A 23,437-nucleotide genomic window follows, 5' to 3' on the forward strand; every position below is an offset into this window, starting at 1 on the left:
AAAGTACACCGTCAAGAATCTCCACGGTTCAAACATTTTTATAAATACTAAAAAAACATGAATATTTGTGTTATTTTTTATTTAATGTTGAATATTAATAAAAAAAATCGGAATACCGAGTAACTCACTAACTGCTATTCTAATACTTAATAAAAAATTAGAATTTGTAAGAACCCCTAAAATCGTTGTTGTGCTCCAGGAATTCACATCCCCTCAGTTTAGGAAATTTTTTTTTGGTAGTAATTAGTAGAAAATAAGAGAGAGAAACAGAAAGAGTACATTGTTTTTATATGAGTAGTAAGATCGGTACTGTTTATACCGATCTTAACTTTTTTTTTTTTTTTTTTTTGCAAAGTTTGAATCAATACAGATCAAAGTTCCAAAAAAAAAAAAATTGTTAAGATCGGTATGAATAGTACCGATCTTAACTTTGCAAAAAAAAAAGTTAGAATCAATATAAACAGTACCGATCTTATTACTCATATAAAAAAAACTGTAGTATTTCTGTTTCTCTCTCTTCTTTTCTACTAATTACTACCAAAAAAAAATTTCCATCAGTTTACCTCACTGAGTACAATTGAATCGAATGGTTCAAAATTGACACGAATCTCAAAGCACATATAATATTGCTGCCTGTGCCATCCCGAGCTGATACCGGCTGCGAGTAAATCTGGACCGTTCATTTTAATTGTGTTGAGTGAGGTACCTGGGAAGATACGAATCCGTGCTCCAGAGGACCCAAACTCACAATCGCCTTCTCCACTCCCGACTGGTTTTCCTTTTACTGAAACGGGGAAGCGGCGGCATTCTCCACCACCACCACCACCACTATAAAGTAGGGGACCGCCTCGTGCGCCGATACCGGTCACCGCTGCCCCCTTGAGCTCCGGTTCCTACCACGGGCAGCAACCACTTCGAGCTGAACCGCGCGTCTCTCTCCTGTTCCCGATGCCTCGCAACCCAAGCTGTGCTTCTGAAAAGTATTAAAACTTTAAACTATTGATTTTCATTTTTTAAGGCAATTTTTGCTGCTAGACTAGTATAAAGCACAGAGTAACCGATTCTAATTTTAGAATATCAAATTCACAATATGGAGACAAACCAAGCTTTTACCTCAGAGGGTAACCCTAATTTCAGCCAATTGTCAGCTGCAGGACCGACAAACTTTGAACATAACCACAATTTCAAGGCTCAAATTTCAAGTGTAACAGTGTCACCTTTAAATCCCTTAACCGAAAGTGCAAACCCGAACCCAAACCCAAAAGTAAACTCGTATTCGAAAATTGACCCCAGATTCCCAATAGTTGGCATGGTGTTCTACTCAGAAGAAGAAGCATACAATTTCTATAATTCATATGCACGAAAAAGGGGGTTTAGTGTGAGAAAGGGGCATCTTTCTAGAAGAAAAGATGGGTCTGTACAATGCCGGCACTACATGTGTAGCAACGAGGGAAAAAGGCAGCCTCATCCGACTCACATCACCAAAAAATCGCGACCATTAGAGCGTACCAGTTGCCTTGCAAGAATTGAATTTACAGTTAATAGAGAAAATATTTGGGTTGTGAAGAGATTTTTCGATGAGCACAACCACCCCTTGGCTAGCCCCGATAACGCATATTTGTTAAGGTCTCATCGGAAAAAGATTCAGAAAGGACGACCAGTTTTTTCTGAGTCAGATTTCTACTACGGGGTCAGACCTGACCCGGCAAAGGAATTCAGCATGGCCAAGGCAGGTACAGGTACGACAGTGGTAGCAGGAACTAATTGTCTGAGCACAAAGAGGGTAAGAGATCTAGAAAAAGGAGATACCCAGCTTATTCTTGATATCTTGAAAAGGAAACAAATGGAAGAACCAAATTTTTTTTACGCTGTGCAATTAGATGAGAGAGAGAGGCTCACTAATTGTTTCTGGGCCGATGCCAGATCTATGGTTGATTATGCCTATTTCAGTGACACTGTATGTTTTGAAACCTCATATCATTCAAGCTTGTACGACCTTCCTGTGGCACTGTTTATTGGTATAAATAGCCATAAGCAAGTAATTGTCTTTGGTGGTGCACTGCTTTTAGATGAAACTGTCCAGTCTTTTTTGTGGCTTTTCAAGACCTTTTTGGCTGCCATGTTGGGAAAACAACCAGAAACTATTTTCACAGATTTCTCTGTGGCAGTAAGTGAAGCGGTAACTGCAGCCTTTCCGATGGCAAACCACCGTATCTGCTCGTGGCATGTTGTTAATAGTGCATGCATTCATGTCCAAGCTCAAGCTTTTGGCGAGGAATCAGGCTTTAGAAAGGATTTTGAAAATTTGATTTATGGATCTGAATATGAAACTGAAAGTGGGTTTTGTAAAGGATGGGATAATATATTGGAGAAATATTCTCTAAACGGTATTTGTTGGTTTAGTGAGGTCTTCAATGTTCGTCAGAAGTGGGCCCCACTATACCTGTGTAGCTCCTTTGCTGGTACCATGCCATCGAAGAACTGGTACGTTATCATGGGGAATCTTTTTATGATATACTTTTACCGAAAACTCCCTCTAGGCAAGTTCATGGTGCAATACTTCAAATCAATTGCTGAATTGCGAGAAAAGGAGTTGCTTGAAGACCTAGAAACCCTGCGTACCATGCCTGTACCGCTAGTGAACATACCAATGCTGGCTGAGGCTGCCGATTCATACACGCGGACTGTGTACATGGATTTTGAGCATGAATACAAGAGCCAGCTGGCATGCATCTGTGAAACTCTAGCTGTCAATGGATCGGTTTCCACTTACCGGGTCTCGGTGCCTCAAAAACCGTACACGGGTATATTACAGTTTGATCTGTCAGAAGTCAAGGTCTCGTGTAGTTGTAAGAAATTCGAATCAATGGGGATATTGTGCATGCATGCTTTGAAGGTGTTAAATAATAATAATATTTTGTATCTACCAGGCCAATACGTATTGAAGAGATGGACAAAGTATGCGAAGGATGAGAGAGAAAATGCAGTGAGAGAGAGTAGTAACTTACAAAACGGAAGACTTTGGAGGAAACTGGTGGGGTTAATGGCTAAAAGTTCATTTTGCAAAGAGGTCCTTGATATTGTGGAAAATGGCTTGAATAGGTTTATTGGCCAGATGGAGAGCTTGGCACAGGGGATAAATTCTGACGACGTCAATATTGGTGAAAATTTGCACTCTAACCCATTGGATTCAAGCAATATTTGTTTTGAGGGGTTTGAATTTTCTACCAGGTAAGTCTTTTTTTTTTTTAAATATTAAAACTAGGTAAGTCTTTTTAACGTAGAATACCAGGTTCGTATAGGTGCTGTGGAGACAACTTTGTAAATCACTACATATATCATCTTTTTCAGCATACTTGGAGAACTTTTTTCTTTTCTCCTTTTAAATTTCCTGGAAGCTTTGATTTGCTTTTAAATTTCCTATAACAATTTATTTTTTCTTAATTTACCCCTACTGAAGTTTTTACCAGTACCACTTACCTGTGGTAATCAACATTAGCACGTAAGTTGAGGTCAGGAACAAGGCATGCCTTGGATCTATTTATGCAACCACCTACATGCTGATAAGAGTTCATAAAGCACCGCCTATCCATATATGTACCATTATAAATATTCACTAGGAAGCCATAAGATAATGGATAACATGTGTCCAGCGTTTACAATAGTTTCAACTTTTGTGCATGACTTCATTAAAGCACCTGCATCGCCGACCCCTCTTTACAACCTTTAAATAATGAAAAACCCATGTATAGCGCACACCTAACACCTTACGTGAATGCAACGAGATTTTCACAAATTCAGAGCTAAATTGGAGATGTTACGAAAATTGAATGTGTTTATAATAAATCGAAGCTTTTCTATGAATTGTATACAAGAGAAAGGGTTCGGTTTGCCTTTGATTAGGTAAGAAGGCTTACCTTTGACGGAATTGCTAAGGGTATCAATAAATTATGTTATATTTAGACTAGATCTGTAGAAGTTTGGGACTTGTTTTAAGCATGCTAAGCATTTAATCAGGAGTTCAGTATCTAGCCCGTGCATGTGGAGTAAAAAAAATTCACGATTCTTTTTCTAACAATACCAGCTGGCATCACGTCACCAATTTGCTGTTTCATGCATGTCTTGCTTTTGATAAATAAACCCAAATATTGTTTTTTCAGATAATCCCTGAGACTGTAGCATCTGTAGTTAATTACTAGCAAATAACCTTACAACCCCTTGTTAATTGCGTCTAGATTACAGAATATATTCGAAATAATAATTATATTTTTTTTAAGGGAATTAGTCACGTTGCATATATTCCAAAACAGTGCTTTATGATTTAAATAGATACATGTTGCCAACTCAGCTCGCTGCCTATATTCAAAAATAGTGCATTGTTCATCTCCATTTCCAACCAAAATTAAAGGGCCGTTGTTACTCCGACATTTTTATTTATATCCATTATTTAATTTATTTTACCACAAATAATAAAAATTTTGAACTTTTTTAAAAAAATACTCAAACAACAAGAATTTTTTACATTTTGAAAATTTTTATAATTCTTGCGGTTTGGGATTTTTTTTTTGCACTATAAAAATCCCATTGTACTATATCTCTTTGAATTTTGAAAAAATAATAATTATCATGTAAATGACATATATTGAACAATCATAGATAATTTTAATGATCTTTGAATAATAAATGAAACGGTAATCCATTAAAAAAAGAGCAAACACACAATAAATAGTAAATGCATTTTAAAATAATTATATGGATAATTCTTGAATAATCTCTTAGGCTTTTGAAAAAAAACTAAACTCGGTCGTTGTTCGTTGCATGTCTACAGTTGATAAAAAACTTAAATTGAATTTTTGAAGCACTAAACGACGTTTTTTTTGCAATTCTAATTCCGTCGGATATCCGGGGTGCTCCCCTGTGCAAAATCCGGATCTATTTCGTCTCCCCTTTCCGAATTGGGGTTATACACGCAAATTCAACTTTCTTAGCCAAAATTATGGTTGTTTAAAGTAAAAAAAAAAAGATGCTTCCGTGCAAAAACACCGATAACGCACCGATACTTTATGCCAGACTTAACGACGACAGAAGTGCATCAATGTTTCATTGTCAAAACATCGATGACGCGCCCATGTTCTCTAAATGGCCATAACTTTATTATTTTCAAAACATCGATGACGCGCCGATGTTATCTAAATGGCCATAACTTTATTGTTTCCAAAACATCGATGATGCACCTATACAAATTGGCCATAACCGGTATTAGTGTTTTCCAAAAGCCTAAGAGATTATTCGAGAATTACCCATATAATTATTTTAAAATGCATTTAGTATTTATTGTGTGTGTTTGCTTATTTTTTTAATGGATTACGGTTTCATTTATTATTCAAAGACCAATAAAGTTATCTACAATTGTTCAATATATATTCTTTACATGATAATTATTATTATTATTTCAAAATTCAAAGAGATATAGTGTAACGGAATTTTTATAGTGCAAAAAAAAAAAATTTCAAACCGCAAAAAATTCTTGCGGTTTGGTTATTTTAAAAAAAAAATTCAAAATTTTGATTATTTGTGATAAAATATATTAAATAATAGATATAAATAAAAATATCGGCTTGTTACTTGTTAGCCTTCGACCAGTTACACGTTCCGAACGAGAAACTCCATAATACACTATTACAAAACACGGACCGCTTGGCTGGTCCCAACATAAAAGAATCCGGAGCCATACATCTATCGAATTCGTATCCTCTGAGATATCTCAAACTTTGCGTGACTTTTTGGAAAATCCCAACCGTTTAAATACTCTATACACGAATCTCAAAGTACACATAATACTGACCCATACATCACCCCGAATAGGCACCGGACACGTCGCAAAACTTGAGATATCTCAGAGGATACGCACCCACATCTATCCTGGTCTAGGTAATTAAAAAAGAAAAAGAAAAATCAAATATAGAGTTGACTGATAGAATCAAAGCAACCCAACACGCTTTATCTGAAGAGGTCAGAACTTTGATGGGTAAGTTGGGAAACGTCAAGAAGACATTGTTTATATAATTATCATTGTTGTAATAAGAAGTGGAGTTAAATTTTCAAGTTATAAGGATTAAATGTTAATTTTTATAAGATCAATTTTACATTATTTAATATTTTTTTCTAAATTATATAAAAAATCATATATAATTATAAAAAATTAAAAAAATAAATGAGTTCAATTGATTCCCATTTACTTCATATGAATTATTAAATCGAATAAGTTCAACTTGTTCAAGACAAGTTCAGATAAACTGAAGAACTTACAAATAAATAATAACATTTTTAAACCGAACAATTAATACAACATATATTTCAATTAATTCAATTTAAACTTTAAACCAATTCAAGCTCCTTCCCAATTAAATTTTATAATTTCCGACCATGTCGCTGTCAAATTTTATGAATTGGATAGTCATATCCTATTGAAAATAAAGTTTATAAATTGAACATTAAAGTGTATAAACTGAATACCAGTGCTCTTAAAATATACAAGAGATTGTACTAAAACATAATTATGGCCTTATTCATTCAACGCCTTTCTATCTGAAATATCAAATAACTTACAACAATGTATTAAAGAAAAGTAAAAGAAACTACAAAAGAAAATAATATGTAAATTTACCTCCCTCCTAGACTCTTAAAGTCGAAAAATTTAATTGTTAATTTTTAGGAAAGCTATTTTTCACGTACCAGAGCAATCGTTTAAGTCTCGCTAGAGTGATCACACGAAAATTGAGAATTCACAACCACAAATTTTGATATTTTTGAAAGGATGAATCACTTACAAATTAAATTTAAATATATACATGGTTCATTCTTTTGGCCAAATTAAAATTTGGACATAATTAAACTTTTTCAATACAATAAAATGCGCACAATATCAAAGTTCTTGCATGCAAATTCTCAAATTCCGTACTAGCAGATGAGCCAATAGACAATCGCTTTCCGAACTATAAAATCAACATTTCTGTTCTAATATATATAAGATATATGTAACTTTATCTCTATTATGTCTATTTTAGATTTTCTTATTTTTGAAATGTCAGAATATTTTTTATAAATAGCATAGATATTTTAAATATGACTATTTTATCAGCTATAACTTATAGAAAAATAATATATATTTTTTTTGTTAAGAATGTAATATATTTATTTTTTCACATCACATATTTATAGTTCCCAATTCATATTTCAATCCTTTACTATTTTTAGGTTAAAGAAATCATCGATCCAACTGGTGACTTGATCAAAGAACGCTGTTAGAGTGTTAGGCCCTGATAATATTACTAACATTGCCGCGGCATTTATCTACAAACACAATAATTCAAAATGGATATGTCCAGTTTTATATACTGGAGATAAAAACATTCATGCCAACGGGACAACTTAACAGGCGACATAGCAGCACTCGTCTTTATCCTTTTACTCTCTCGCTGCTTCGAATCACCTCCAAAAACTGCCACCGTTTTTTTGGCAATACCTATTTGTCGCTTTCAGATACCATCACAAGCTAGCGCTCGAAGAGAGAAATTCAGAGAGAGAGAGAGAGAGAGAGAGAGCGATTCCCCTGACAATTTTACTACTACATGGCGCTTCAGCACGACGAGGAGATGGTGGTCCCGGTGTACGGATCACTGGAGCTGGTCTACGGCGAGGGGTCTCAGCTGGAGGAGGCGCAGCTCCGGTTCGACCGCGTTAAGGCCAAGTTCGTCGAACTGTACGAACAAGAGCCGGAATTATACGCCCGTTCTCCTGGTACTTGACTTAAATTCTGTTCTTCTTTCAACATTCCCTCTCTGTCTCTAATTGGTTGCTGTTTTGGAGACGAGTCCTCCGCTTTCAAGTTGATTAAAGGTGGATAATGAAATAATTGATTAAAGAATTACTTGCTGGAATGATAAGAAAGGAGCGACTTTTTTTTGTGACCAATCCTGTATGTATCGGGAATTGGGGTCACTATTGTACTTAGAAGTTTTAAATTGCTGGTCATCTCATTGGTAATGGTGAGAAAAATGTCGTCATGTGGTTTGCACTTTGCAGTCCTATATGAAATGCATATTTCTTGCATCAAATTTACTGTTTACAAGCTTCTGATGGACTTTGCACAAAATTTGGAATTTAAATTTTCATGGCCCAGAAAAGTCCCAAACTAGATATTAAACTGACGGGCTTTTCTCTGACAGGTAACCATAATTAATTTTGCCTTTTGGGGCTATGATGGCATGGTTGTTATAGGGCCTGTTAATTTGCAAACCATGGATTATTCAAAAACCAGCCATGCTATCAATATACATGCTTAACAATGTAAAGTGTGTAAGGTGTTGTACAATTCATATAATGTCACTTTGGCATACAACATTTCTCTTAGTAATCATTGCAAAGACTGTTTTTAGGTTTTCCCTATTTCATTATCAAAATTAAAAAAATAGTATTAATCAAGTCTCTCTTTAATAATTTTATCTGAGTGCTCATATATTCATTCAATATTCCAGAACCTTCCATTAAGACTGCTAAATGCTTCATGTTATTATTTCCTGGTATATATTAACTGATCACAAGGAGAATGTTGATAATTGAATCCCTTAGTAGCCTTCATATGCAAAATTTGCTTATTTTTTGTGTCTGGAGCTCCAAAGGGGCTAAGTACCACTTGGACTTTCTTCAAAAGGTTTTTACTTGTATTATTTTAATTTGGCAGGCAGGGTCAACTTGATAGGTGAGCACATAGACTATGAGGGCTACTCTGTCCTACCCATGGCTATTCGGCAGGACATGATTGTAGCCATTCGCAAGAACCCTCACAGCAAGGAGCTTCGCATTGCCAATGTCAACGATAAGTACCCTATTTGCATTTACCCTGCTGACCCTGATCAGGTTTTTATTATTCTTTTAGTTTAGTTCTTTTTGTTACCGCTCAATGCTTCTTCTTCTTCTTCTTCTTCTTTTGGCTTTTTTGTTGTAATTGTACATTGGAGGGTAAAGTTATGGTTTAGAATAATGATAGAAGTGCAATTAACACAAAATGGCAGTTTTGAGGCTTGATTGCAGAGTTGGGTGGGTAATTTATGAAAAGTTTAAGTTCTGATAAAGCTGGCACCTTTACTAGCATTTTTGTTATTTGATTTCTTCAGAAGAATCACAAAAACAAAAGCTATTACAGATCAGTAGCGTGTCCATCTAGTACTTATATTGAAAAGGTAGTGGTAATGACCAAAATGTTCAAAAATGCATTTGATTCTGATATAAAAAAAACAAGAATGGTACAATACTTAGTTCCTTGCCAACAAATACCCAAGTCATCGAGCATAAGCAGGAGACATAATTTCAATTGGTGCTTTAAATATTTTTTGGAGCATTTGTAATATTAAACCTTCCATTTTTTATCAATTATATATTTATGTTATTAAGTTTTCAATGTTGAAGAGATGCATATATCAACTAAGAGACATGTTGTTTCTCAGGAAGTTGATTTGAAGAACCATAAATGGGGGCAATATTTCATTTGCGGGTAAGTCCATAAAGTTTCATTAGTGGACAAATAAATGCTCACTGTTGTCTCATTGTTATCTTCTTCTTTACAAGTTTAAGTTCTTCTATTAGCATCATGTGCATCTATTGGCAGAATTGTTACCATACCGTTTTGCTGGGGTCCTGCAGTAAACTATTCTGAGTTCTAATAAATCTTTAAGACGATTGAAATAAAGTTGAAGTATGGTGTCAATACTGTACATGACATTACAAACTGGTACCACTACAGGCTGGTGCCATTTTTTTTTAATTATTTTCCTTCTATTAAGATATTCAGTATGTACTGTGGGGTTTTTTGGCGGACGTAAGCATATAGCATTTCAATTCTGGTCTTCTTAGCTTATCTTTTTATAACCATTTCTGCCATTGTTAGTTTGTACCTGTGTTGTTTTACATGCAATCTCTTAGTTTGATGAAGAAATTCAATAAAATTTATCAATTTGTAGGTACAAAGGCTTTTATGAGTACTCAAGGTTGAAAGGAATTGATGTGGGACCTGTTTCCCTCGATGTGGTTGTTGATGGTACCGTACCAACAGGTACAGATCATGGTTCTGTTTTGATATCTCTGGAAATTTGTGCTGGGTCTTCACTGGGAAAGTTGTTTTTAAAAAAAAAAAAAAAATACTGAGTTAGGACAGTTGTTTCTACCAACTGAAACTCTCTGGAGTATGGATAAGATTTAAAGATTATTTCTGAAGTATCATGACTGTAAGATACCAATGGCCTTTTAACCCTGTTAATTCCTTATGTTACTCCCAGGGTCTGGTTTGTCAAGCTCTGCTGCATTTGTATGCTCTTCTACAATTGCTATAATGGCTGTTCTTGAAAAGAATTTTCCAAAGGTAACTATATGCAAGTATTTTTCGGGCTTTTATATATGAGGAGGGTTCAAATGCCTCCATTTTTTGTGCCTCCACCATGCCTCCATTTTTTAAAACTTTAATAACTCAAAATTTAAAACTTAAAAGTAAAAACAAAACCATTAGATGTGATTTATGTTATTTTATCTAGGTGCTCATAAAAAATTATCACATTCCAATTTTGTTTTTATGTGAATCAATAAGTAGAAAAATCAACGTCTAGAAATTATCCATATTAGTACGTTTTTTACAAGCTCTTGATGACAACCAAAATAAAATTGAAATGTCATAATTTTTTACACGTGTATAGATAAAATGATGTAGATCACATCCAATGGTTTATTTTGAATTTTAAGTTTTAAATTTTGAATTATTAAAGTTTTTAAAAATGGAGGCACAAAAAATGGAGTCATTTGAACCCTCCTCTTTATATATTTTGTAATAGCTCATGATAATCAAGATATCTGTTTTATTGATGCAATCACTCCTATTGCTATTGATACAATTTAGAAAGAAGTTGCACAGTTCACATGCGAGTGTGAACGCCACATAGGCACACAATCCGGCGGCATGGACCAGGTATTACATGTTTCTTTCTCTTTTTATTCCGCTTTCTCTTCTATTTACCAAGTTGAAACATAGCTATTTTCCTCTGACAGGCGATATCAGTAATGGCCAAGACTGGGTTTGCGGAGCTGATAGATTTTAACCCAATCCGTGCAACTGATGTACAGCTGCCAGCTGGGGGGACATTTGTAATTGCACACTCACTGGCTGAATCTCAGAAGGCAGTTACTGCTGCGACCAATTACAACAATAGAGTTGTCGAGTGCCGTTTGGCAGCTGTAAGCTCCATTACTATTATTTTTTTCTCTTTAAGTCGCAAAGTGCCACAGTATCAGACATTTGTCTTTCTGTTATTTTCTGAGTGCAGCTTTCTAGGGAATTTTATATATTAAGATAGAAATCATAGACCCAATTATTTGGCACTTAATTTTTTTTTATTGGTGTTTGACTATAACCTAATGTTTGTCTTAAGTCTCATGAAGTAAAATGCAAAGCAAGTGATGAACTCGCTGCTTTTGAAAATTGCATATGCTTTATGCAAAATAAGAGTATAATTACAACTGACAGTAAAAATAGAGAAAAAATGATAGTACTGTTATGGTACTAGTTTATAATTTGTCCTTTATTATATAGTACTGTTATGGTACTAGTTTATATTTCTTAGGGCCTTTGAAAAAGTCATGAGCTTTTTTAATGCTTTAAACAAAGCCATCACAAGCCAAAGCATGCAAAACTAGCTAAAGGCTACATTGGTTTTCCAAAAATCCAGTTTTGCCGGAACTTTCATGGTTTTGGATAATTTGCATGTGAAGAAAATGAAAGAACTCCATCTCTCGAACTGCAATGGCACACAACTTCAAAGTTATTTTAATTAATAAGAGGCTTGAAGTTGTTCAAATTTAGATGTGTGGCTTTAAAATTTCTCTTAAATCTCATAACTTGAAGTTCTAAATAAATTTGGATTTTCAGAGCTTCTATTTTTTTTTCCTTTTTAATTTTTTGCTTTTGCCCTAATACTATGTTTTTCGTTGAAAAGTTTATCATTGATTTAAACCACTAATAAGCTACGCATAGAATGCCATTGTTTTAATCTCAAATAGTATGGAATATTACATCAAGCAATCCATGTCTACAACATTTCTGTGGTTTTTTATGGTTTTATTTGTTCATGGGTTCGTGTAAATTATACTTTGGCTTCCTACACGTGGCTTTCTAATATTTTCAAAACCTGTGTAACAACACGGGCCCTAGGTTTTGCTGAGTGCATAATATTATTATTATCTAATGGAAACTCAATTTTCTTTGTTTTTTTGTGTGCGTGCATGTGTGTATAGATTGTTCTTGCTATAAAGCTAGGGATGGAGCCAGAAGAGGCCATAACTACTGTCAAAACCTTATCAGATGTTGAGGGTTTGTGTACAAAGTTTGCTGGCAACCATGATTCTTCTGATCCCAATGTTGCTGTTAAGGTTTATATTATTTCCAATTTTGTAAAATATACTGCTAATATAGTTGGATCCTATTAAAATAATTTCATGCAATGGAATACTCCAGGAGCTTTTACATGAAGAGCCGTACACAGCTGAAGACATCGAGAAAATCACACAAAAAAGTCTCACATCAATCTTTAAAAATTCGCAAACATCACTTGATGTGCTTAGAGCTGCTAAGCATTTTAAGCTCTTTCAGGTACGATAATAAGTCAAAACTCTGTCACGGAACAAAATGTACCGATAATTATGCTGTTACCTGTTTACCCAAACCTTTGACCGGTCCGTGTTCTTTTGTAAATATTTTGCTTTCGGTCGAAGAATTTGATGTATAAAATAAGGTATGTGAGGTCTAAGACCAACAATTACTGGCTGAAATTGAAATTGTTAGCTGGTAGTTAGTACTTGGTTTTACTGGGATTTGGCTACCAGTACAATATTTGTTTTGAATAATGCTTGAAGATTTTGTTAACAACTGTTTCGTGCTTTTCCTCTTAGCGTGCCTCTCATGTCTACTCCGAAGCAAGGAGGGTTTATGCTTTTAAAGACGCCGTCTTGTCAAAGCTCGGGTAATTATTTTTAGAGGTTTGAAGTTTTTTAATTTAAATCCTTGTTTTGTCCAATTCGTTGTACCGGTAAGAACTTCTGCTACCATGAATTTTTGGTGTGCAAATTAAATACTTAGATAATATTCCTTTTTTTTATCTGTCAATGCACCCATTTTTTATTTTCCTTTTGATTAATTCTAATTAGATTATCATTTATTATTTTGGTGCACAGTGAAGAAGAAACACTGAAGAAGCTAGGTGACCTCATGAATGAAAGCCACTATAGCTGCAGTGTACTCTATGAATGCAGGTGCATAAATGCACTTTTTAATTAACTTTGAATTTTTAGTTTTGTTTGGCTTTTTTAAACCTCTCTCTTTCTGTGTTCAACTTGTACGTTTAGTTTTTTATTTTTCCAAGAAAAGCATTTTCCGTCTTTCGTTAATTATGACATGTGCCCAACTTTTAACTGTTGTACTGGCATACCACCTTTGAACTATATGCACACGTTTCTTCTACTGCGTCGCAATGAATGTTTACATGAGGGACCTTTAGATTTTTAATACATAAAATGTTTCTTTTGCAAATATCAATATGTTATAAAGCATATTGAGCTGTGACAATTGGAGATTATAGTGCACGGGGAATGAAAAGCTTCATATCACTTTACCAATCTACCACCTGGACCATTGCTTTTATAAAGTTCACATTTAAAAAGTTGATATTCATCTGATAGCTTCTATCAGAATTTAAAAAAAAAGAGAGTTGATATTAATGATTTATTCTGTCTCACCAGCTGTCCTGAGTTAGAGGAGCTGGTAAAGGTGTGCAAAGAACATGGAGCACTTGGGGCCCGCTTGACAGGTGCCGGATGGGGGGGATGTGCCGTTGCCTTAGTCAAAGAGTCCATTGTCCCTCAATTCATCCTTAATTTAAAGGTATGCGCAACTTATGTTTCTATTCCTACTAGCCAACGTGGGGAGTGTTACTTGCAATTATTCAAAATAGTGGGCATCCTTTGCAAAAAAATGTTACAAAATATTAGTTGTTATGTATCTAAGAGCCTTAAAGCTGGTTGCACTGGAGATTGGATAAGCAAAGGTTGATTGGTTTGTGGATTTTCATTTAGCTGTGACAAATGAGCGGATCCTTCCCAAAAAACTGTTTTGTTATTTCTGGGTTTCTTATCGGCTACAAAAGTTGCTTTGGGTTGGTGTCTCTGAACCTTTCTGCTCTAGTTTGCATTAAGCAGAAGCAAATCTTTACCTGTTGCACCAAATACACTTCATTAGTGACTCTTCTAGGAACTAAACTTCTCCATGCTTTGCTATGATAAGCAGTTAAGAACCCAATTGGGTTGTAAAATAGTAGAAACTGTTTAAAACTGCCAAGTACTGCCAAGTTCGGTTTTATCATTTCATGAAAATTTTATGCTAATGTACTTTTTTTTTTTCTCTTTAACTTTAATTATGTCAGGAGTCATTCTATCAATCAAGAATTGAGAAGGGTGTCATTAGTAAGAGCAATCTCGGTCTCTATGTATTTGCATCCAAGCCCTCAAGTGGTGCAGCTATATTGAAATTTTAAGTTCCATTTCAGTACTTTATCACAGCCATAATCATTTGAATTATCCGTGGTAAATAAGTACAATTTGTAATGGCCTAGTGGACCTATTTAAATTAATAAAATCTATCGAACTCAATATGCAATTATTGGTTTGTCCTTACATTTTTGTTTTTACGATATATATTGTGCTCAAGTGTAATTTAATCCAATGCACTTAAAAAGTTGCTAAATCTTTAGAAAATGTCGAAACGCTACATCAACCAAGGTTGAGCAATCAGTCTAAACCTAAAAAATACTTTATAATATAAAAGTTTTCACTTTTTTTTTGGATATCAATTTTTTTTTCAAATTTTATACAAGATCAATAAATTATAGACAATTCAATGAACTTTTATCTCGAAAAGAATAAATATTTACTTTTTTTACACTTTATCTTTTCAGATAATACTAAAATAAATTAAAAAAAATAATAATTGAACTCATGTTTAGAGCTAAAACTTGATTCGAGTTCGAGTTAATCCGTGTTTAATAGCTCGATTGATTCTTAGCTAGATTTTGACACAATTTGACTTGCAATCACATAACACTAGAGCTAAAAGTCTAAAACTAATTCGTTCGAATCGAGCTTGATTAACCTGCACCTATAATTGCAATATTTGACTAATAAAACTGGCTCTCATAACTCTCATGTAACTCACTTTATAGTAAATTGGGTGTTTTATTTATGTTGTTACAGCAGTATTTTTCTGGCTTTGGCTGACTACTGTTTCATAAAATTAAATGAATGTTAAGAATTTTTTTCTTGTTTTTTTTATTATGATTTGCTACAGAAGCGGACCCATATAGATCCAGACCCTGTATTTTATATTCTTATATCTCCCCTGAATTTTGAGTTCTTATTCGTGGATTTTCTAATTTTTATAGAAATTTATAGGTTCGGACCGACTTCGTCTCCCCCATCTCCTTCCTGAATTTTTTTTTGGTCTCAATTTGAAATCTTGATTTATAATTTTGGTTAAATTTAGGATTAACATCAAATTTATTTTGTCTCAATTCGAAAATTCTGAATTCGCTCTTGAGGGATTAAAAGTCTAAAACCTTTCCTTTCAGTACCAGAAACTTCTATTGACACGTATGACATACATAAATGTGGATACTGGACTTAAAGCCTTCTATAGTTCATTAAAATAAATAGAAATGTATTTTCTTTTAATTTGAAATAGTGGGCATTAATCATATCTACATCAGAAAACAAATGTTATTTTCAGGTATCTGTAGATATTAATTAATTATTTGACTTGTACAACGGGTTTAGTTATAGGTATGTATGACCGCCTCACACATTCATATTTATTCCAGGGAGTACGCCTTACTATAGACCACGCTATACATATCTAAACATGTTAAAGAAGATGGTTTGAAAAAAAATATGTCAATAGTTCACATTTTTAACAATTTTATATATTAAAATCTATGCCGACTTCCATGACGGTGGAGTTGTGTTGACTGTTGGGCACTTATATTCACAAGCCCATAAAATCATATCACAATTGGGCTATATGATTGTTGGGCACTAATACCAAGTGTTTGTTGTAATAGGTAAGGGCGGATATTTCGTTTTTTAAGTTCAAATATTCGAAAATATCCGATTTGAACTGTTTAATATAATTTTTATAAATAAAAAAAAAATACATAAAATCAAATTATATATATATATTTTTAAGAAAATTTAAATATGTGAAAAGTTTACTTGATACAAGAATTCTAGACCATTCAAAAGTAGCTAGTGATTTCCTACATATGAAAAAAAATAGGAAACCAAATTCTAAAAGATAAAATTGTCTTCAAGTAAATTTTCATATGAAAATCATATTGAGCGGTTCATATTGAATGTTTAAACTTTAAAAAAGAAGAACCAGTCCATACTGCAGACCGATATGCGCCATACACATTATCATAACCTCCCTCTTATTATTTAATAATAATAATAATAATAATAATAATAATAATAATAATAATTGTAATAGTAAAATTAATACTACTAATAATAATACATAATCAACATCTTATTATTATCTTATAGCAATAATACTGATATTTTATTTTATTATATCATATTTATCATCAATATAATAATGGAAATAATAGTAATAATAATTATTAGTACGATTATTCATTTTTATCATTCCATGTATTATTAATAATTTAATATTATCATTTATTGCTATCATTATTATTAGTATTATCAGTATTTATAAATGGTGTCCTTGCCGTCTTCATCATCATCATCATCATCATCATCATCATCATCATCATCATCATCATCATCATCATCATCATCATCATCATCATCATCATCATCATCATCATCATCATCATCATTTATTATCATTATTGTAAAATTTATCATTCTATTATTCCAACAAACAATTGGTAAACATTTTCACTCTTTGAATAATATACAAAAAACTACTATATAATGCTATCAGTTGATTCGCCAAACGAGTCAATAAAAATAAATTCACAGGATCATGGTTGTGTATATTCCAATTCGCACCTTCTATACTAGAATGAATGAGCCGAATCGATATAATTTGAAATTTAAAGAGCTCTTCTATTTGCACACGACTTGATTTGAAATAATAAAACTGTACTTTTCTAACAAGAAAAATACCTGATAACAAATCTGTCACAAGAAAAATACCTGATAACAAATCTGTACTTTTCTTGGTACAGATGTAACAGCAACTGATGTAACTAATACGATAGCCACTGTTAGTTTTTCGAAAAAAAACAAAAAATCTGTCACAAGTGGCAGAAACCAAGTTCACAAGTCAAACAGAGTTAAGGAGCTTAATAATTTCGAAATAACTGGTCCATTTACACTAAACAGTTATTAATGAACTTAACGAGCTAGTTCAAATTCTTAAAAAAATATAACTCGTGCTAGCTCAAATTCTTATGAGCCGAATCCATATAACTGGCCAATTTAATTACACCTCTAGTTGTGACAATCGGCAAGTGGAGTTATGCGATAGAATTACAAATTACTTCAAAAGTTTATCTCATACTTAAAAATTATAAATAAATAAATAAATACATAAATAAATATGAAATTTAAACTATTGAACTCCCAGTCAGCTCAGTTTGAGCTATAGATTTTTCCGAATTTTTCATTTGTACCATTTAGATCAATTTAAATACAAAAGTAGCATTCATTTCTCAATTCTTGTAACTTGCTGAAAACACAGACTAGGTTTGCGCGTCAAATAATTTACAAACTTTTTTTAATATTAAAAATTTACAGATTATTCCGAGTGGCATTCATTATAATACATACCATGTCTGCCTGCCTCCCACTTTCTGCATTTTGTGGGTTCCGAGTGGCATTCATTAGAAACTACTTTTTAATTTTTAAATTTTAAAAATACTACAAATAAAAATTCCGTAGATTTTTCGGTGCACCGCGTCCACCTAACATATTTCCATACTGAATTAAACAAAGAGTCAGCCAATATATATCCTGGTCTCGCATGCTCTGAAGGCCTGAATCTCATTATATAAACCCAGGTACTCACATGCCAGCAAATTCCCTGAAAGTTAACCAATTAACTAATTAGAACCAATACAACATGTGCTCAAAGGCCTTCTATAGATCAATCCTTTTCTTCTTCAGGCACCTCCTAAGGAGGTTAAGGTTTTCTCATGGAACAAACTTAAAATTACAAAAGTGCCCTTCACTCAACCGCCTTGGTATGACCGGCGCTACACACGACTTAGTATTTGACCTCGAAGGAGGACTCCTACGATCAACCAACACATTTCCTTACTTCATGCTTGTAGCTTTAGAGGCAGGCTCCTTTCTAAGAGGCTTATTTCTTTTACTACTATACCCCTTGATATGTTGCCTTAGCCGTGATGCCGGTTTACGTCTCATGACCATGGTTTCATTTTGTGGGTTGAGAGTAAATGGATTTAGGCTTGGGAAGACAGTTTTGCCAAAGCACTTTTTAGAGGATGTTGGGTTGGAGGCATTTGAGGTTTTGGGTAAATTCAAAACTAGGATATGCTTTAGTGGCATGCCTAGGGTTATGGTGGAAGGGTTTTTGAAGGAGTATTTGGATGTGGAGGTGGTGATTGGGAGGGAAATTAGAATATTTGGAGGCTATTTTACAGGGTTGATGGAAGAGGTGAAAAGGGAAGTGGAGTTGCATGTAAAACAAAGTCAAAAGAAAGTTGTTGGGCTTGGTGGGCTTCGAGCGCACTCTTCTCATGACATCTTCTCAATTTGCAAGGTCGGTTATTTTGTTATTAGTTGTATACTCATTTGCACTTTCATAATGTTTTTTTTTCCCCTGTTATGATTTTTCCTATCAATAGCAAACAACTTGAGTTTGGAAGTAGCGTACCGACCATAGGCTTTAATTAAACTAAATTTTTTAATTAGGAAGAACATAAATGATGTTTTATTTTATTTCAAGTTCTTCATCCCTTATCTGTATTTAAAACAATATTTATATTTAATGTGCAAGTTGTTTATGAAATTACAAGTATTTATATATGTTGTATAAAGCGTTCATTATCTTCTTTTTGAATACTATATATGTCGAAAATATATAATTTTTAATTTTCAATATGTCTAAATATAATATTTTTTTATCATTGAATATAAATATTCTTTGAGAATATAGATTAAAATTAGCAACTATTATTATTTTTTGGAAAACTATTACTTCTTTTTTAGACGGAAATTTGACCGAAATTTATATAATTACAAATCAAACCTAGATAATTAATATGATTTGGTGACTGATGCCGAAGTGTGAAAAGTATCATCCTTATAATTATTCTAATTGATTAAGAGAAAAGGATGCGTTCTATCGAATTCAAATTTGAATTAAATAGGCTCTATTTTTGTCTGTTCCGCTTCAAAAGACATATGCGTCGCTTTAATATTCGTATATATTAAACACGTCCACACATCTTGAAACAGAACCCACCTCTTAAATGTAATGGGATTGCATTAACGAAACCTAACCAACATTAATTATATATAAGAATGTTGCTCCGCGATGTCCATCGTCCACGTGTCGATGGATGCATATCATATATATATTTTCGATAATTAAAAGAAAACCCATTGATTCATCTACATTTTATAAAAATGTTAAATTTTAAAATATTTTTTATACATATCACATCATCATTATCTTCAGTTTTTCGATTGTTTTATCTTTCTTTATCTATTAAATTTGAGGGTTTCATATTTAATTACTCATGATAATTAGTGCTCAGCTAGGGGGGCAAGCAGTTTCTGTCTACTTATATGTGTTTTCTGCCTATATATATCTCTTCTTATTTAGGAGCGAACGGATATTTGTATATATGTTTTGGTAAAAATTTCTACGCAGTATTATTTTTATTATACAGATTTTCAGAGTTTAAAAAATATTAATATACGTCAAAAGTTTTAATTCTGTAAAATTATTTATAACAAATATCAATGTAAAAATTTAATCTATTCGGAAATAAATATTTTTTTAAAAACGAAGTCTGAGGAATCCTACATTAGATAGAAGCAAACCGATCATGTATTTCCATCTTTCAGCAACAGAAATGCTGAAACTATTTATTTTATTTTGTTTTCTCTAATAATTCGCTTGTGACTGCAATAGGAATTCTATAATATCTGTACTAGTCAAAATATGCGCATAGAACAAAAATTCAAGTGCTCCAACGCTAGGGGTGTCAATAAAACTACTCAAGCTGTAACGTATTCGATAAGATGAGTATAGGTAAGAATTTTTTCGTTAATGTAATAAGTAATGGTATGGGTAAGAAAATATATGGTTAGCTTATCGGGTAAAAATATGAGTAAGAGCTATTTACAATAAATTAATTTATTTAACATTTTATATTGCTTTTTAATGGTGAAATTGATTTGTATGTCATTTTAATGTTTGAACAATGATTAGTAATGTACTTAACAAATGATATAATGAGAAGATGTATGAATTTTGTTATAAGAAATATGATATATATATTTTTGTTTGCATGTCTTATTTTTTAGTTAAATGAATGAAAAAGAAATATTTGTGTTTTCAATTTTCTTGCTTTGATAAAAAGCATTTAGTTAGAACTCATTTCACATATGTATTTTGATTTTTATAGTAGTAATGTAATTGTATATGTGTAAAATTAATTAGTTTTTGATAGTCTATTTGTAAAATTGATAGTCTTATTTAGTTTTTCCTCTATGTCAGGAGGTGTATATGGCTAGTGAGGCTGATAAAAGGAAATGGCAACCCCTTCCAAAGTCAAGGTACCCAAAACCCCTAATTTTTCATGATGGCAGGATAGCTCTAAGGCCAACTCCATCAAAATCCCTTTTCATCTTTCTTTGGCTTCCCCTATCCGTCCCCCTCATCATCACCCGAGCCGTCGCCTTCCTTCTCCTCCCGCATTACCTCTATATACCTGTCCTTGCTTCCCTTGGCCTGGTGTCAAGGAAAATTATTAAAAACCCTCAGAAAATCAAGCACACGTGTACCGACACTGACATGACACGACAAGAAATCGATAATGACAACCGTTCCAAGGGGCAGATATATGTCTGCAATCACCGCACACTGTTTGATCCGCTCTACATCTCTGGTGCAGTCGGGCACCATGTCAGCGCCATGACTTACAGCATCAGCCGTGTATCAGAGATCCTGTCTCCTATAAAAACAATCAGACTCACACGTAACAAGGAGATCGACCGAAAGAAAATGGAAGATATGTTGAATGAAGGTGACATAGTAGTGTGTCCCGAAGGAACAACGTGCCGCGAACCATACCTCCTCCGTTTCAGCCCGCTTTTTGCCGAGTTAAATCGTCCCCTTATACCCGTTGCATTGACTTCACATGTCAGCATGTTTTATGGAACAACAGCTAGCGGGAAGAAGTACTTAGATCCTGTGTACTTTGCAATGAACCCTTGGCCTTGCTACACAGTGGAGTTCTTGGACAAGGTTTATACTAGCAAAGGGGACAACTTGGGGAAGCAATGGAATAGTCCCTATGAGGTGGCTAATTATGTGCAAAGTAAGATAGGGGAAGCTCTGGGGTATCAGTGCACCACACTTACTAGGAGGGATAAATATTTGATGCTTGCTGATAATGAAGGGATTGTAGAGGCTTCTCCAGAGAGAGAAAAACAGTAAAAAACTAGCATTGTTATTGGTTGTGCAGGACTAAATTAATTATGATATATATGTTGTAATACCAACAAAAATATTCTTAGACAGGGCGCCAGATCTAGAAAATTTAGATTAAAGGGCTGAAACGTAAATATAACGTGTGAAACTTAATGATGTCTAATGATAAATTGTATGGGATGCCCATAACCGCTCAAATAAAAAATTAGACAAATATAAACAAAAAATAGAGATAATTGCTGGTATATTTTTTGAAACATTCTAAATTATCTATTTTCTGTCAAAATACTCAAAATTCTTATTTTTTTTTTCGCTTTTAACTGGAGTAATTTTCGTCATATCCATCAAAAGCTTCTAAATATCTAAGAGCATCTACATCCCTAAAACTCAAAAAGATTTCTAAATAACTGTTAACTACTTTTTAGAAATTATGATCTTTAAAGTTTCTAACTCTCACATCCCTAAAACTCATTTTAGAGTTTCTATTAAGCCACGTCAACAACAAATTAAAAAGGAGAAACAATTTGAGCCAATCATTTGGCCAACATAGAGTTTATAAACAGTTTCTTAATAAGAAACTTTTCTGCATAGTTTCTAAATAAGAAACTCTTCCACATCCCTGAAACTGAATTAGAAACTGCCACGTCAGATTAGAAACTCTAATAATTTCAGGGATGTAGATGCTCTAAGCTATAAGTACACATTTAGCATTTTATGAGGGACTAAATTATATTATAACTTTAAAAAATAAATTCAATATACATTATTAAAAAATCTAAAATTATTGGGTGACTAAAGCATTTTCTCGCTTCAGATCCGTCTCTGTTCTTAGATACAGACATTTGGGGCAACCAATTTTCCCCCAAACTGTCTTCCCAATTCTCAGCTGATAACCAATCTCTTTTAGCTGATACCCACACTTCTATTTTGTGAATATAATGATTCGGAATGCGCTTAATTTTAGTGTTTGAAATAATTAGTTTCTCCCGTTAAAAAATGGGAAAGAAAGAACTGGTCCACTTAAGAGGAGGGTTCAAATGGCCTCATTTTTTGTGCCTCCATCATGTCTTCATTTTTAAAAACTTAAATAATTCAAAGTTTAAAACTTAAACGTCAAAATAAAACCGTTAGATGTAATCTATGTTATTTTCTCTATGTGCCCATAAAAAATTATCACATTTTGATTTTGCTTTTATATGAATCAATAAGTTGAAAAATCAACGTCTAGAAATTATCCACATTTGTATACATTTTTACAAGCTCAAGATGACAATCAAAACAAAGTTGAAATGCCATAATTTTTTACATGTGCATAGATAAAATGATATAGTTCATATCTAACGGTTTTATTTTGAATTTTAAGATTTAAATTTTGAGTTATTAAAGTTTTTAAAAATGGAGGCATGATGGAGGCACAAAAAATGAGAGCATTTGAACCCTCCTCTCCACTTAATAAGTTTTTATTGATCATTAACGGTTTCATTCGATCGAATGATTAGATTATGTTCATGAAATTTTTAAAAAAGCAAAAAAAACAAAAACTAGGAAGTAAAAGTAATTTAACTATAATTCGTATCTATTAGTGAATATTTTCTTACTAAAAATTAGAACCAATTTTAAAAGCAAATTAAG

General features: G+C 33.2%; 3 protein-coding genes across 3 annotated transcripts; all 3 read left to right on the top strand.

Moving 5' to 3' along the window:
- Positions 1-730: 730 nt before the first annotated feature.
- On the top strand, positions 731-3,472 carry LOC144544165 (protein FAR1-RELATED SEQUENCE 5-like). The gene has a single exon (XM_078292581.1). The coding sequence runs from the start codon at positions 1,091-1,093 to the stop codon at positions 3,233-3,235; it is 2,145 nt and encodes a 714-aa protein (XP_078148707.1). The 5' UTR covers positions 731-1,090; the 3' UTR covers positions 3,236-3,472.
- A 3,948-nt stretch (positions 3,473-7,420) lies between these two features.
- On the top strand, positions 7,421-14,749 carry GALK (Mevalonate/galactokinase family protein). Its single transcript, XM_078292997.1, has 13 exons — positions 7,421-7,800; positions 8,744-8,919; positions 9,507-9,553; positions 10,020-10,111; positions 10,335-10,417; positions 10,946-11,014; positions 11,095-11,280; positions 12,337-12,471; positions 12,557-12,691; positions 12,991-13,061; positions 13,273-13,350; positions 13,837-13,978; positions 14,517-14,749. The coding sequence occupies exons 1-13, from the start codon at positions 7,632-7,634 to the stop codon at positions 14,625-14,627; spliced, it is 1,494 nt and encodes a 497-aa protein (XP_078149123.1). The 5' UTR covers positions 7,421-7,631; the 3' UTR covers positions 14,628-14,749.
- Positions 14,750-18,143: 3,394 nt separating this feature from the next.
- LOC144544174 (putative glycerol-3-phosphate acyltransferase 3) lies at positions 18,144-21,939 on the top strand. Its single transcript, XM_078292592.1, has 2 exons — positions 18,144-18,901; positions 20,870-21,939. Exons 1-2 carry the CDS (start codon positions 18,239-18,241, stop codon positions 21,809-21,811), a joined length of 1,605 nt encoding a protein of 534 aa, XP_078148718.1. The 5' UTR covers positions 18,144-18,238; the 3' UTR covers positions 21,812-21,939.
- Positions 21,940-23,437: the final 1,498 nt, after the last annotated feature.

Source organism: Carex rostrata, chromosome 2, assembly GCF_964058835.1.
Source record: "Carex rostrata chromosome 2, lpCarRost1.2, whole genome shotgun sequence".
NCBI lineage: Eukaryota > Viridiplantae > Streptophyta > Magnoliopsida > Poales > Cyperaceae > Carex > Carex rostrata.

Excerpts from the sequence above, each read along its gene's own strand:
- LOC144544165 (XM_078292581.1), top strand. The coding sequence starts at position 1,091 with ATGGAGACAAACCAAGCTTTTACCTCAGAGGGTAACCCTAATTTCAGC.
- GALK (XM_078292997.1), top strand. The coding sequence starts at position 7,632 with ATGGCGCTTCAGCACGACGAGGAGATGGTGGTCCCGGTGTACGGATCA. Across the intron at positions 7,801-8,743 it reads ATTATACGCCCGTTCTCCTG|GCAGGGTCAACTTGATAGGT; the intron begins GTACTTGACTTA and ends TTAATTTGGCAG. Across the intron at positions 11,015-11,094 it reads AATCCGGCGGCATGGACCAG|GCGATATCAGTAATGGCCAA; the intron begins GTATTACATGTT and ends TTCCTCTGACAG.
- LOC144544174 (XM_078292592.1), top strand. The coding sequence starts at position 18,239 with ATGTGCTCAAAGGCCTTCTATAGATCAATCCTTTTCTTCTTCAGGCAC. Across the intron at positions 18,902-20,869 it reads ACATCTTCTCAATTTGCAAG|GAGGTGTATATGGCTAGTGA; the intron begins GTCGGTTATTTT and ends CCTCTATGTCAG.